Here is a 14,327-nt window from a genome sequence, read left to right on the forward strand (position 1 = left end):
ATGAAAGATACAGTGAAAGTGTGAGGAAAGAAAAGTTGGTGGCTCAGTTGTTGGTGGGGATATCAGGCCCCTTGCATGGGAACACTAGAAGTAATCACAACCTGCTATCTCTTTCTGAGAAATCACAGATTTAGCTGAAACATTTGTAAATAATTATTAAATTATTAATAAATAAGTAAATGGAGGATAGAAAAATCATTGTAAGACTGCCTCAAAGGTTTCTTTCCTCCAGGCCCATGGCAGACAATGATAACTGGTTAGAGATGTTTCTGTCAGAACCCAGATGCAAATTCATTATACGTAGTGGTGCTGCTTCTGCTGCTCTCTCCTCTTCTCCCATCCCCCTCTTCTTTCACGTCAGGGTCTTTCTCCTCCAATTATAATGTTAGGTCATGGGGTCTAGAGATTTTGCCTATTTTATTATGCTTGGACCAGTGCCTTGCTGATAGTGAACACTTAATACGTTGCTATTGAAGAGATGAAGGATAGAGAAAGGGGAGATAAAAGAAAAAAAGAGAGAAGGAAGACCGAAGGGTATGAGGTCTAGAAATAGAATGGTGGCACAGCATTGAAACATGAAGCTCTGTGAGGCTGATTCACGTGGGAAGGTTCTGGGTTTGCTGGAGACTTTCTTGAGTACTCCGGGCATACACATGCCCATGATGCAGGGCAAGCTGAAGCTGGGGGTGGATCAGCATCACAACCCTGTTGGGGGTTCTCTCTCTCTCTCTGCCTCTCTTTATCTCTCTTTCTTTCTCATACTCATGGAATAAATAAGTAATAAACAAATAAGAACTTCTAAAAATAAAATAAAATGGTCCCAGGATAGTGAAGAATGGCACAAAGAGAGTGGCCATAGGTAAAAGGTTAGGAAATATTGATATGTTATTGAGGTTCTAGTTTTTCTTCATTGCAATTTTATAAAATAACACCATTGAATAATGTGACTCATTCTAGACTAGACAGTGAGTAAAACGTGGAAGAAAGCCCTAAATGAGTTCTTTATGTTGACGCCCTTTGCATTGCCAAGACATCCTATTTTCAAGTGAAGGTTGGGAGGAACTTATCTTTCAAGTGTCACAGAAAGATCCAGGATCTGAGGAAGGAACAGACGTCTCATCTAACGGAGAGATCCTCTCCCCCCAGCAGCCCAGAGCACTGACACAGAGGCAGGGGCCTTCCAGGAACAGCTTTGCTGGGGATTTCAGGAATTCTGTCATCTCTATTTGCATAATGATATTTTTTTGTAGGGGATTAATTCTCCAGGGATCAACCTGCTCTAAACCTTGATAATCCAGATTTGTGATTTAATTTAGTCCCCTGAGTATTTTATACAAGGAGAGGGATGGAAATCAGAGGGGAGAAAAACACAAATTGTTCACAAGAAAAGGGGATAAACTTGCCGTGAATGCCAGTTTCTTTCTTTCTTTCTTTTTTAAACAGCTTTATTGGGATATAATTCACATACCATACAATTAGCTCATTTAAAGCGAACATGTGATTCTTAGTATATTCACAGTTGTCACAAACTGATTTTAGAATATTTTCTTCACCTCAGAAAGAAACTCTGTGCCCTTTAGTTATCACTCCCTGTACTCTCCACCCCTCCCTGCCCCACCGATCCTTATCCCCAGCTCTAAGTAAAATCTAGTCGATTTCTGTCTCTATAGATTTCCCTATTTTGAACTTTCATTTGAATGTAACAATATAATATGTAGCTTGTGATTTTTTTTTATTTAGCCTAATGTTTCACAGTTCATCCAAACTCGGCATGTGTCTGTACTACCTTTCTTTCTATGGCTACAGTATATTCCTGCATATGGACAGACCATATTTTGTTCACCTGGTCCTGCATTAATGGATATTTGGGTTGCTTCTACCTTTGACTATTAAAAAATTGCTGCTTTGCCAGCCAATGGTGTGGTGGTTAAGGCAGCTGGATCCCACATGGCCACCTGTGTGGTTCAATCCCAGACTCAGTGGCTTGAAAACACACCAGCTGCATGTACATGCATGCCTAAAATCCTGAAAAGAAGAAAGAAATAGAGGAGAAAAGATTTCAGCAAGACCATCTCCCATGGAGGCTATCTCTCTCTTTCTCTCCCTCCCTCTCTGTCTCTTTTTCTTTGTCTCTCCTTCTGGTAAGTGTATGCACTCTTTGGCAAAATTTAAAAAAAAATTGCTGCTATGAAAACTCATGTACGAGTTTTTGTTTGAATACAAACTTTTTCTAATTAAATTCATTCTGTTTGATGCTATTGTAAATGAACTCTCTTTTAAAAATCATTATTGTTATTATTTCTCTATACACTAGTTATACACATGTATGGGATTCAGTGTAGTTGTTTAAACACATATATTGTGTAATGATCACATCAGGCCAATAAACAAATCCATTATTTCAAATATTTATCATTACTTTGTGTTATGCACATTCGAAATCTACTCTTCTAGTTATTTTGAAGTATACATTGAATTTTTAAAAACTATTTTTTTTTTATTGCCAGAGGGGACAAATGCTTGAGAAAGAGAAAGAGAAGGCACACCCTGATGGGATGTGGCCACACTGCAATCCCTTCTCTTTTCTCTCCCCCAACCAGATTTTGGCATGTATGCACATGTGCCTGGTGTGATCCTTCAAGCTGCTGCATCTGTGATTCCAATCACAGTCAACAATATGGGATCCGGCTTCTGATGCACAGCACCTGGCCATTACGCCATGAGGCTGGCCTCTCACCATCTCTTTTGTTTTTGTTTTTAGAGATTTTTGCTAGAGGGTGCTTGTGCTCATTGGAGAGACAGAGAGAAAGTGAGAAAAATCGCCCTCTGGGGGGATGGCCACGTTTCAGTCACTTCTCTAATCTCCTCTTGGGATTTTAGGTATGTGTATACACATGCACCAGTGTGATTTTCAAGCTTCCATATCTGGGACTTGAACCCTGGTTGACCATGTGAGAGTCTAACACCGTAACCACTATGCCACCTGCTGGCCCCACCATCTATCTTTAATGAACCATTTTCACTTTATCTTGAACCCTGTCTCTAGTGCCATGACTGATGTGCCTCCCTTTTTAGAAGAGAGAGAAAATGAAAGGACTTGAAGCAGTTAAATTAAGCCGGGAGACGTATAGACAGCATGCTGACCTTTTAACAATATAACATAGAAAAGACTATTTTACCTCAAGGAGAAGTGAGGGAACAGGCTCTGGCAGGTGATAGGGATTTAGGACTATGTGAAGTAAAATAAGGTCATTAATCTTTGGAGTTCTTGGAGTGGCAACTGGACCCACTATCCTTCATTTTCCCATTCACAGATTCTCCCTTCTTAATCTAGTTCTATGCCTCCTACCCTCATCCTGGCAAAACAATTGCTTTTGGTCAACCTCAATCCATACGTCTGCAAAGCCAGTCCCACACACCCTCCCACCCTCTGTGCTTTATAAGGTCATGGGAATTTGGTCTTCCACGAGCACTTGATCCACATTGACTGGGTGGAGAGTGTCTGAGGCTTTCAGAACCTCCTCAACGAGACATCATCTTCACAAACTCTGCAAAGCAAAGAAAATAGGCGGTAAGCTATGATAAGGAACTGGGAGATCATGGGTCAGTGCCACTACAGAGACTAGCACAGAAGAGGAACATGAGCCCAGTGAGAGAGGAGGCACTCTCTAGGAGCAGAACTTTGAGTCAGCCCGGGGAAAGAAGAAAGGGTAGTCTCAAGAGAAGGAATGACATGACCAACAACAGAACTGGGTCATAGCAAAAGCAGCTTTGAGTGTAGATTTCTTTTCATTTTCTTCAACACTCTGAGAGAAAGGTGTTATTACTACTCTCATTTTGCAGATGTGAAAACTGACACTTAAGAAAAGTGAGGGATCGGGATAAGGCTTAGTACTTGGTAAAAGGTGATCCTGGATTTGAAGCTCATGAATATGGTACCAGAGTCCGAGCTACTAGCTTTCCTTCTGATGAGAAACAGTTTCTGTAATTAAAAGAAGAAATGAGAGAGGTAGAAGTGAGTCCTAAGCGTGAGTAGGAAGGGACCTCTGGACAAAGCGTTTCATAGAGCTACCAGGTAGAGAGACACTGAACTCTTTCAAATGACATGAAGAGAAAAGGGATAGGACAAAGTTTCCAAATCCTGCCACCCTCATCCAAACTCAAACTTAGAGAGTAAGATGAGGTGACCAACTTGAAAATCACACGGAGAGTTGGAAGAGAGTTCCCACTGTGGTTGCCCCATGCAAGGTTACCTTCAAAGTCAACAGTGCCATCTCCATTAACATCTGCCTCCTGGACAACCTCTGAGATCTCCCGGGGGGTGAGCCTCTCTCCCAGAAGTCTCTGCATGGCCTGTTGCAACTCCGCCAGGGTGATCTCCCCATCTCCATTGGTGTCAAACTGAATTGGAGCAGAAGGGGATTATACAAGCAACATCAATGATGACAGCAACTGTAATAGTCAATGTGTATGGGTCATTACTGTGGGTCAAGGGCTAAGCTGAGAGATTTGGGCATATCGTCTGCTAAAATGTCACCTCCTCAAGGACAAGGTTTTTTTGTTGTTTGTATCATTATCATTTTTTTAATTTTATGATTTATTATTTACATTCAATCCTGGTACATCTCTATAAAATGCAACATGATTTTCACAGTATGCATGCAACATGCAACAATCAAGTCAAGTCTATTACCATAGACAGCATTTTTAGGTAGGATCTCATTATGCTGTCTAGCTTGGCCATGATCTTATGATCTGATCCTCCTGCCTCAGCTTCCCAAGTAGATGCAATCATAGGCTCAAGTCTCTGTGCTCTATTCATTTAAAAATTTTTTTTTTTTTTTTTTTTTTTTTTGCCCAAGGGCACATGTGCTCCCCAGAGAGACAGGGAGACATGTGCTCACCAGAGAGACAGAGAGAGGGAAAGCAAAAAATCACCTCCCAAGAGGATGGCCATGACACAATCCCTTCTCCTCCATTCTCCTTCTGGGATTGTTTTTTTTGGAAAGATTTTTGCCATAGGGTGAATGTGCTTGTCAGAATGACAGTAAGAGACAGAGAAACGAAAGTGAAAAATCATCCCCCAGGGGGGATGGTCATGCTACAGTCCTTCTACTCCATTCTCCTGTCAGGATTTTGGGCACACATGCACATGTGCCTGGTGTGTGAGATTTAAGCCAGCAAGTACGGAACTCGAACCAGAGTCCACTATGCAGGTGTCTAGCAATGTAACCATTATGCCATCTGCTAGTCCCCTCTCCTGGGACTTTGGGCACACACATATGCGTCCATCATGAGCTTCAAGCTGTTGGACCCAGGTCTAGAACTGTGGTCCACCACATGGGAGTCCAGCATCTTAACCACTATGCCACCTGCTGCTCCCAATTTTTAAACAGCTTTATTGAGGTATAATTGATACACAAAAGGCTGCACATCTTTAATGCATGCAATTTGGTGAGTTTGGACACATGCACACACCTGTGAGAACATCACCGCCACCAGAGTAGAAAGCACGTTTATCACCTCTAACACTTACCTTAGGTCTGTCTCTTTTTTGTTTCATTTTGATAAGAACACTTAACACATGATACACCTCTTATTAAGTTTTCAAATGCATAATGCACTTTTATTAACTACAGATGCCATGGAATTTATTCATCTTGCATAAGAAAAACTTTTTATCCATTGAGTAATGTCGTCCCATTTACCTCTCTCCCCCAGTTTCTGGCAACCATTTTTTGCTCTCTGCTTCCGGGTTTGATTATTTTTAAAACCTCATATAAGGGGATTTCTCCTTCTGTGTGAAGGAGAAAGACACACACACACACATGCGTACATACACAAAATGGAATATTATTCAGACTTTACAAATGAGGAAGCCCTGTGGCCTAGTGGTTAAGGGGGGCTGATCCTGCATGGCCGACTGCAGTTTGAATTTGGGCCCTGGTGGCTTGAAAACGGCATTGAGTTCATGTACATGTGTGCCCCAAATCTTGATGGAGAAATATGAAGATGGAGAAATAGAGAAGAAAGGATTGTGGCTTGGCCCTGCACCACGGGAGGGTGCTTTCTCCCTCTCTGTCTGTCTCTTTGTCTCTGTTGAGCACATGTTCCCTCTGGCAATTAAAAAGAAAAAGGAGGAAATCCTGCCATATGCAACGACATGGATAAGTCCAGGAGACGTTACACTAAATGAAATAAGCCAGACACAGAGGACATGCATTTGTAAGTGTCTGTTCTCTGCTCTGTGTGCTTCGTCCCAAGGACAGTGACTCCCACATGAAGGGCACATGGTGCATATGTGTTGAATTAATGAACTGCCTCCAGATCTTTTCCCTGAATGTCTTTAGCCAGTCTACTGGAAAGCCTAGTGCATCCGATCTCCAAAACACATCCAGGAACCAAGTATTCTCTAGTTCTCCCTGTCCAATCTGGCTCCAGCCACATCCTCTCTTGCCTGAATGCCTCCAAACTGGTCTTCTGGCTCCCGCTGTGGTCCTACTATGATACATTCTCCACACATCTGGTCGTTATGTTCACATTCATGTAAGACACACATCAGACCCTGTCACTCCTTGCTTATAGTGCTGTAGTGGCTTTCTAGTTCACTCAGAACGAGTTCCTGACACTGTTCCCCTGCGTGACTTGGCCTTGTCCCTTCCAACTCTGAGACTTTCTGTATTTCATGTGACTCTCTCTCCAGTCACGTCGCTCCTAGCACTTGGGGCTTCTTGCCTTTCCTTCTGCCTTAGAGTGTTGGCACTTGCAGCTCCCCTCATCCCAGAATGTGATGTCCCTTGAGCAGCACTGTCCAATAGAAATACTCACTAGTGAGTCTCATGGGTAATTTTAAATTTTCTAGTAGCTACATTTAATAAAGGTAAAAGGAACAGGTGGAATGAATTTTTAATGATTAATTTTATTTATCCTGGTATATCTGAGTATTATCATTTCAGCATGTAATCTATGTAAAAATTATGAAAGAAGTTTTTGCCTTAGGGAGTGCATGCTCACCATGGAGAGAGAGACAGAGACAGTGAGAGGGAAAGTGAGAAATCACCCCCAGGAGGGATGGCCACACAACAATCCCTTTTCCTCCATTCTCTTCCCAGGATCTTGGGTATGCACACACATGTGCCCAGTGTGATTTTTCAAGACACTGGGTCTGGGGCTCAAGCTATGATCAGCCATATGGAAGTCCAGTAATGTCACCATGCCACTTGCTGGCCCCATATGTTACATTCTTTTTACACACATTGGATTTCATAAAATAGAATAATAGAATATTAAATTCTTAGTGTGAACTTAACATACTTAGCATAGCATATTTAATTGTACAAACATAAGGGACCAGCAGTTAGAGTAATGACTATGTCGCTGGACTCCCATGTAGTCGACCGCGGTTCGAGTCCTGGACCTGGTGGCTTAAACCCATGCCAGGCACGTGTGCGTGTGTGCCCAAAATCCCGAGAGGAGAGTGGAGGAGAAGGGACTGCGGCATGGCCATTCCCCCTGGGGGGTGATTTCTCGCTTTCTATCTCTCTGTCTCTCTCTGTCTGTCTGGCAGCGCACACGCCCTATAGCGAAAACCTCTCCAAAAAAAAAGAAAAAATAATAATTATACAAACATACTTTGGCTAAGAACACTAAATATACCATCTATTTTTTTTTTTACAGGCTTTTGCTATAGGGCACGTGTGCTCACCAGAAAGAAAGAGACAGAGAGACAGAAAGCAAGAAATCACCCCCTGGGGGGATGGCCAGGGCGTGAGTTTAAGCCACTGGGTCCGGGACTTGAACTGCGGTGGACTACATGGAAGTCCAGCGACATAGCCATTACACAAACTGCTGGTTCCTATACCATCTATTTTTAAGAATTATTTTATTCAACTTCATTATTATTATCATTTTTTTCCAAAAGATTTTTGCTATAAGGTTCATGTGCTCACCAGAGAGACAGAGAGAAGGAGACAGAAAGAAAACTGGCATGGCCACACCACAATCCCTTCTTCATTTTTCTTTCAGGATTTTGGGGATGCATACACATGTGCCTGGCATGAGTTTCAACCTACAGGTCTGGGACTCAAACTGTGGTTGGCCATGTGTTTTGTATTATTATTTATTATTATTATTTTAAATTTGACCAGAGAGACAGAAAAACAGAGAAAAAGGGAAGGTGAGAAAATAAATTGCCAGGTCAGGGACTCAAACCACATTCGGATACATGGGAGTCTAACACCTTTAATCACCACACCACCTTAATCCAGTATGTATTTTATAGTCATGGCATTTTCAGTTCAGACTGAAACACGTATTTATTGAGTGCTTGTCATGTGGAAGGCACTGTTTATTGGACACAGAGCAGAGAACAAGATGCTTAAAAAAAACTTGCCTTTCAGGACCAGGAGATGGCATAATGGTTACTTTGCTGGACTCCCACAGAGCCGACCATGGTTCAAATCCTGGACCCAGCAGCTTAAAATCCATGCCAGGTGCATGTGCATGCATGTCCAAGATCCCAAGAGGAGAATGAAGGAGAAGGAATTGCAGCATGGCCATCCGCCCTGAGGAGTGATTTCTCACTTTCTGTCTCTGTCTCTCTCTCTCTCTGTCTCGCTGGTGAGTGGCACACCCTATAGCAAAAATCTCTCTTAAAGAAAGAAAAAAAAAAAGATTTGCCTTTCTAGGGCCAGCAGGTGGCATGGTAATTAAGGTGCTGGATCCCATTAATTGATTTTTATCAGAAATATTTTATCTGCTTTTAACCCTTATCATAAAGTTTACAGATAAAAAAGTAGATGCACATACCCAAATTATTCCAGAGGAAAGATCTTCAATAACTGGATTGAGTATCATTTTAAATGGAAATAATTCTGTTTAAATACTTGGACTTATATTCAAGTGAATATAAATGGAAATTAAATAAATAATTTAATTGAAACCAATCAAGATGAAATAAATTGAAAAATTTAATCACTCAGTCACATGCAACACATTTTTTAGAAAGTGTTTTTGCCATAAGGCATGTATGCTTGCTAGAGAGAGAAAGAGAAAGAGGGGGAAAGTGAGAAATCACCCCCCGGGGGAGATGGTCATGCCGTAATCCATTCTTCTCCTGGGATTTTGGACATGCGTGCACATAGGCCTTTTGTAATTTTCAAGGGACTGAATCTGGGACTTGAACTGTGGTCAGCCATGTGGGAGTCCAGCATCTTAATCACCATACTACCTGGTGGTCCTACGCTCTCCACATTTTAAGGGCTGGGTGGTCAGTGGCTACAGTTTTGGAACATTTCTTTGGTCTTCAAAAGTTCTATTTTGGAGCACAACTATACATCTTTATTTGAAAGTGGGGTGGCTGTAGAGCTGAGGGTGTTCCTGTGTGGCAAGGAGAAACCACACAACTAGTAGATGGAGAATTCTTGAGATTAGAACCCATATTTGCCTGGCTCCAGAATCTTTGCTTCTAGACACCACACTAGCCTTCATTTTTGCCTTGTGTAGTTTAAAGTCTCTGATCGAGGAAAGTATTTTGTCAGGGGATATAAGGAAACTTTTTTTTCTCCCCTGGTCTCTCTACAGCAAGTGGCTAAATCCAGATGATCTCTTTGGGTTCCCACCTGAAATTTCAAATTCTTGGGTTATTTTTTCCTATTACAGGCACTAACAGTTGTTTTGGAGATTTCAGGATCTTAGATAAAATCTTTAATCTCCATGACCTCAGTTTCCTCATTTGTATGATTGGGACAAATGGCTGCTTATTCTAATGTTATTCATGAGGCATAAGTCAGATAAAATATGTAGAGGGTCTGGTCTATTGGCAATGTTTGGTAAATGTTATTTTCCTTCCTTATCTATTCCACAATGGCTATGGAAAAATGGGTTTCAATGGGTTCTGTCCATGGTAATGACTATTATTTTTTAAAGAAGAATTATTTACTTAATCTTATTAATCATCATTATTTTTTAATTTGATAGACACTCATCAGAGAGAGAGAGGGAAAGTGAGAAAGCAAGCCACCAGGTCTATAGGCTTAAGCACGGGTCAGCCATGTGAGAGTCCAGCACCCCAACCATCATGCCCCTGGGGTCTCCCTAGACCACCATCGGTACCATAAACTCTTAACTCACCTCTTTGAAGGCATCTCGCATTTCCTGGACACCGATCACCCCAGTTGTTTCTGCAAGTAGTTTGGGAGTCATCAGCTCCACAAAGTCATCAAAGTCTACACGACCACCCACTTAGGACAAAAGAAGTAGGATTAGTGAGACTCCAATCTTCATTACCTCATTTTGTCCTTCAAGTCAGTTCAAGAAATAGACTGATTCCATCTCTTTGTCTTTTAGGAGTTTGCCTTAACCTCCTCTCTCCACTCAGTCAATTCAAGTCTTCATGTTCCTCTAATATGAACAGGAGTAGACAGAGTGTGATATGATTCAAGAAATCAGCTGTCTGTCCTTTGGAAAAAATCTCTGAATTGGTTAAGAGCTATTGGGTCATCAGAACAGTCATTATGCATTTTTGCATAGAAAAACAGAAAAATATGTCGTGACTTTTCCGACAACCCAATATGTTTCCTCATCTGTAGATCTGCAGAAGAGGGGGTATGAATTAAATGAGCATCCAACTCTTTAAGATATGACTCCTATTATCACTTTGAATTCAATCTTGTTTACTCAGTTACATGCCCAGAAGCATATCCAAGAGCAACTTTACACCAGCTTCTATCTAAAAATTAGCTCTGGTCTCTATGTTTAAAAAATCCATCCTTTTGCAACACTATTCAACAGCATTAGTTCCAAGTTTGTTTCCATCATTCAGTACAGCTCCAGTCTTGTGCTCCACTGCTGAATCTGAGTGGTGGTAGTATCAACTTGCATTTAATAAGAGTTTAATAGAGGCTAAGCCTTTAGCTGGATTAACATCTATACCCTCTCCTTTCAGTTCTATCAGTAAAGAGTGATAGCATCTTCACTTGACAGATGAGGAATACTGAGACTCTAGAATAGGGGATAACCACATTTTTCAAAATCACCACAATTAGTAAATAATAGAATTGGCTCTAGATCTAGCTCTCAAAGTCACCTTTAACCATTGCAAGTGTGGCTTCTCTAAATATAATCTAAACTGCTTTCTTCCAGTCTTTTAATCCCTCTTGCCCTCCCTTCTATCTCCAATTCAACTCTCAATCTCTGTATCCTTCCCAGTTCCACCCTTGGCCCTCCCTTAACCCCAGTCATTCATCCCATCCCCTGTCCTCACTGTTCATGCGGATTTGCTGGCCCAGTTCAATCAGTTCCATCTCTGTTGGCATGTAGCCCATTGTCCTCATGAGATTTCCCAAATCTTTACAAGAGATGAACCCGTCTCGGTCCTTGTCAAACTCAAGGAATGCTTCCCGGAGCTCTGTAAATAAAGAGAGAAGAACTTTGAGGACATTTGAAACAGTCAATAGGGAAAGTAGTATCCCTTGAAACTATCAGTGAGGCACTGACTAGAGGCTCCTCAAAGGACACATTAAAAAAAATGATTTTTAAAAATTATGTATGCATTTTGTTAGCAATAGACTCAATTCATGAGACTGCTAAACAAGAGCACTGAAGTTCTCCAAATTCCTGATTAAATTTACGGGGAACCTCCACTTAATATATACCGAGTGTTTGCACTCTATGGCCGAAACTGAACAATTGAAGGCTATAGAAACTAAGTAAATGGTTGTGAATACCAGATACAATGTGGGAAGAGGGTGTGAAGGAGCAGAGGAAGATAACTTTCTAGTATGGTGAACTGGACTGGTGAGAAATGTACACATGTTGGAATATTCACTTTGTAAGCTAAGTAACATGATTGAATGTATAAAAGAAATAGAAATAAAAAGAAAACATTAAAAATTAAAAAAAAAACATATAGACAACATAGAAAAAAAAAAACTTATGGGGAATCTCAAAATGGCCAATTTTCCACTTGTTCTAAAACTGATATGTCACTCCTGAGTCTCTGAGGTGCTTGGGGATGAATATGTCTTCTAAATATCTTATTAGGTACGTAAGCTGTCATGAAAATGAGTTCCACAAAACTACTATTGAAGAGAGCAGGGTGTAAAATTTTCATGGGAAGGAATTTACGCAGAAATTCAAAGAGGGACTAAGGGCTGATTCAGTGGGTGGATGGCAATGTGAGGGCGTTTGGGAAAGATGGTACTACCTTCAATCTCATCTTGTCCCAGTGGTCTTTCCTGGAAAAGAATTTAGAGAATAAGGAATTTGGAGGTTAGGAATCCTACCCCCACCTCTCCAAACATGTTTTCTCAGCTACTCCTCACCCTCTCTAGTTTCTCCTCCCATTTTTCCTCTCCTCCACACCCTCAACTCTCTTCTTCCATCTCCCGATTCTCATTTCATGGCTATTTGCTCCTCATGCTTGTCCTCGTCCTCTTTCAGTTCCTCCCTCCCATCTTTGACTCTCTCTCTCTCTCTTCTGTCTTTCCCAGACACACACTCATCGCATTATGATGAAAAGAATTGTAAACACTAAGTCTAACCCCCTCCTTCTCCAGGTGAAGACAGCAATGCAATCACCATTTACATGGTCAAAATCCACTGGGAAGTTTCCACAATTATTTCTTATCTGTGAGGCAGACTCACAGATCATTCCTGTTTACTCATGGGGAAGCAGAGAGCTTAAGGAATCTCCCAAGGTCACACAGCACATAAGTGCCATTTCCCTCCCAAGGGAAGGAGAAATTACTCCCTTGAGTTCAGACAGCAAGCCAAATACAGAACCGGTGTCTGAATTCATGGTTTCAGCATTCTTTCCAATGCACTCCAGTGACTCTTTTTCAACCTGTCTTCATCTTTCCTCTCAACCGTTAGAATCCCTTTGCATGGGAACAGGGTTCAGTGGCATTCAGGCCAAATGACCAGCATGACCAATCTTTGAAACTTCTGAAATTGCCGATCACTGTTGCCTTACCCACTCCTGGACATACCTGAAGAGGCAGGCTTGAATGTATATTTTTGAAGTTTTACTAACCTCTACCTTTGGCTCCTTTGAATTCTTAGCTCCCCGTATCCTTGGAGCCTTTCTCCCAGCTTCTCTTCCTTATTCCCTCTCTGTAATCTCTTCTTTTTCTTTCTCTCTCTTTTGGTGATCTTAAAATCTTAACAATTAAAAGCATGCCTATAGAAATCAAACAGACCTGACCCTACCATTAATTCACTCGTTAACGATGTAAGTTTAAAGCAAAGGACTTCATGACTCACAGCCTCATTTCCTCTGGCTGTAAAATGGTTATGAAAGTATTCCCAACCTCATGAGTTTCAATGACATCAGAAACGTAAAGCCCTTTGCACAATCTGGGCACATAGCAACTACTTAGTAAGTGGTAGCATGTTGTTATTATTGTCGTCATTATTGTCACTATCATCATCACCGTGAATGTCCACAAGAAAGAATGACAATGATCTCAACAGTGATATCACCCCAGTTTCCCTTTTATTTTAATTTTTCTTCTCCTTCATCTTCCCCTTTTTTGTTGAATTTTATTTTTTTATTTCTGAAACATTTTTAAAATTAATTTACACTCATTCCCTAAGCGTCATAGACCACTTATCTCACGAGCTCACTTGACTCTTACCCCACCATACCCTGGAATTCTTTATTCTCAGTTTGTGCTCTCTGTACCTGTTCCCCCTGTTGCATTGTACCATATGTCTTCTCCTTTTAAATCATGTCCCACTTCCCCTTGCCCTACCCGCCAACCTTCCCCATTATCCCCCACCTCACCCGCTGTTTCTCAGCAATGCCTTTCCTCAAGAAGATGCAAGCAGGGCCCACAGGAAACTGCATGGAGTGGGTGGGGTGGAGCTCAGCCGGCACCAGTGTCAAGACGGCCCCTCCTCTTGCTCCCCCTCAGTGGCTTAGCCTCCTTATTTTCTATATCACGCCTTTGCCAACTCTTTCTGCCTCTCAGCCTCTTCCTGGGCTCCTGTGACTTAGAGCTGTGACAGCTGGATGGGAAATCTCCATCTGAGTTGGGGAGGGATCAGAGCTGTTCCTGCCTTCCCATTTGGCTTGAGTGAGATGGGCGGAGACAGTCAGTCTCAGGCTCTGAGACTTTTTTTTATCCCCAGAATAGAATGGGAAAGTACACTTTGAAAATGAGGATTAGAGCAGACAGCATTCATTCATTCGATGTTCCAGCAAGTGTTTTGAGTATATACTCTAAGCCTGGCCTTTGGGCAATGAAGGCAAAGAGGAAATGACCCCTAGCCTCAAGGAGCTTTCCTAAAACAGGAACAGGTGCAAGTGAGCAGGATGCAAGAAT

General features: G+C 41.6%; 1 protein-coding gene across 1 annotated transcript; it reads right to left on the minus strand.

The window, feature by feature from the left end:
* Window positions 1–3,452: 3,452 nt before the first annotated feature.
* On the minus strand, window positions 3,453–13,977 carry CABP5 (calcium binding protein 5). Its single transcript, XM_006142188.2, has 6 exons — window positions 13,787–13,977; window positions 12,206–12,236; window positions 11,264–11,407; window positions 10,132–10,241; window positions 4,254–4,401; window positions 3,453–3,548 (listed from the first exon to the last, which is right to left on the minus strand). Exons 1-6 carry the CDS (start codon window positions 13,847–13,849, stop codon window positions 3,523–3,525), a joined length of 522 nt encoding a protein of 173 aa, XP_006142250.1. The 5' UTR covers window positions 13,850–13,977; the 3' UTR covers window positions 3,453–3,522.
* Between the last annotated feature and the right edge of the window lie 350 nt (window positions 13,978–14,327).

This window comes from Tupaia chinensis, unplaced genomic scaffold (assembly GCF_000334495.1).
Source record: "Tupaia chinensis unplaced genomic scaffold, TupChi_1.0 Scaffold000067_2, whole genome shotgun sequence".
NCBI lineage: Eukaryota > Metazoa > Chordata > Mammalia > Scandentia > Tupaiidae > Tupaia > Tupaia belangeri.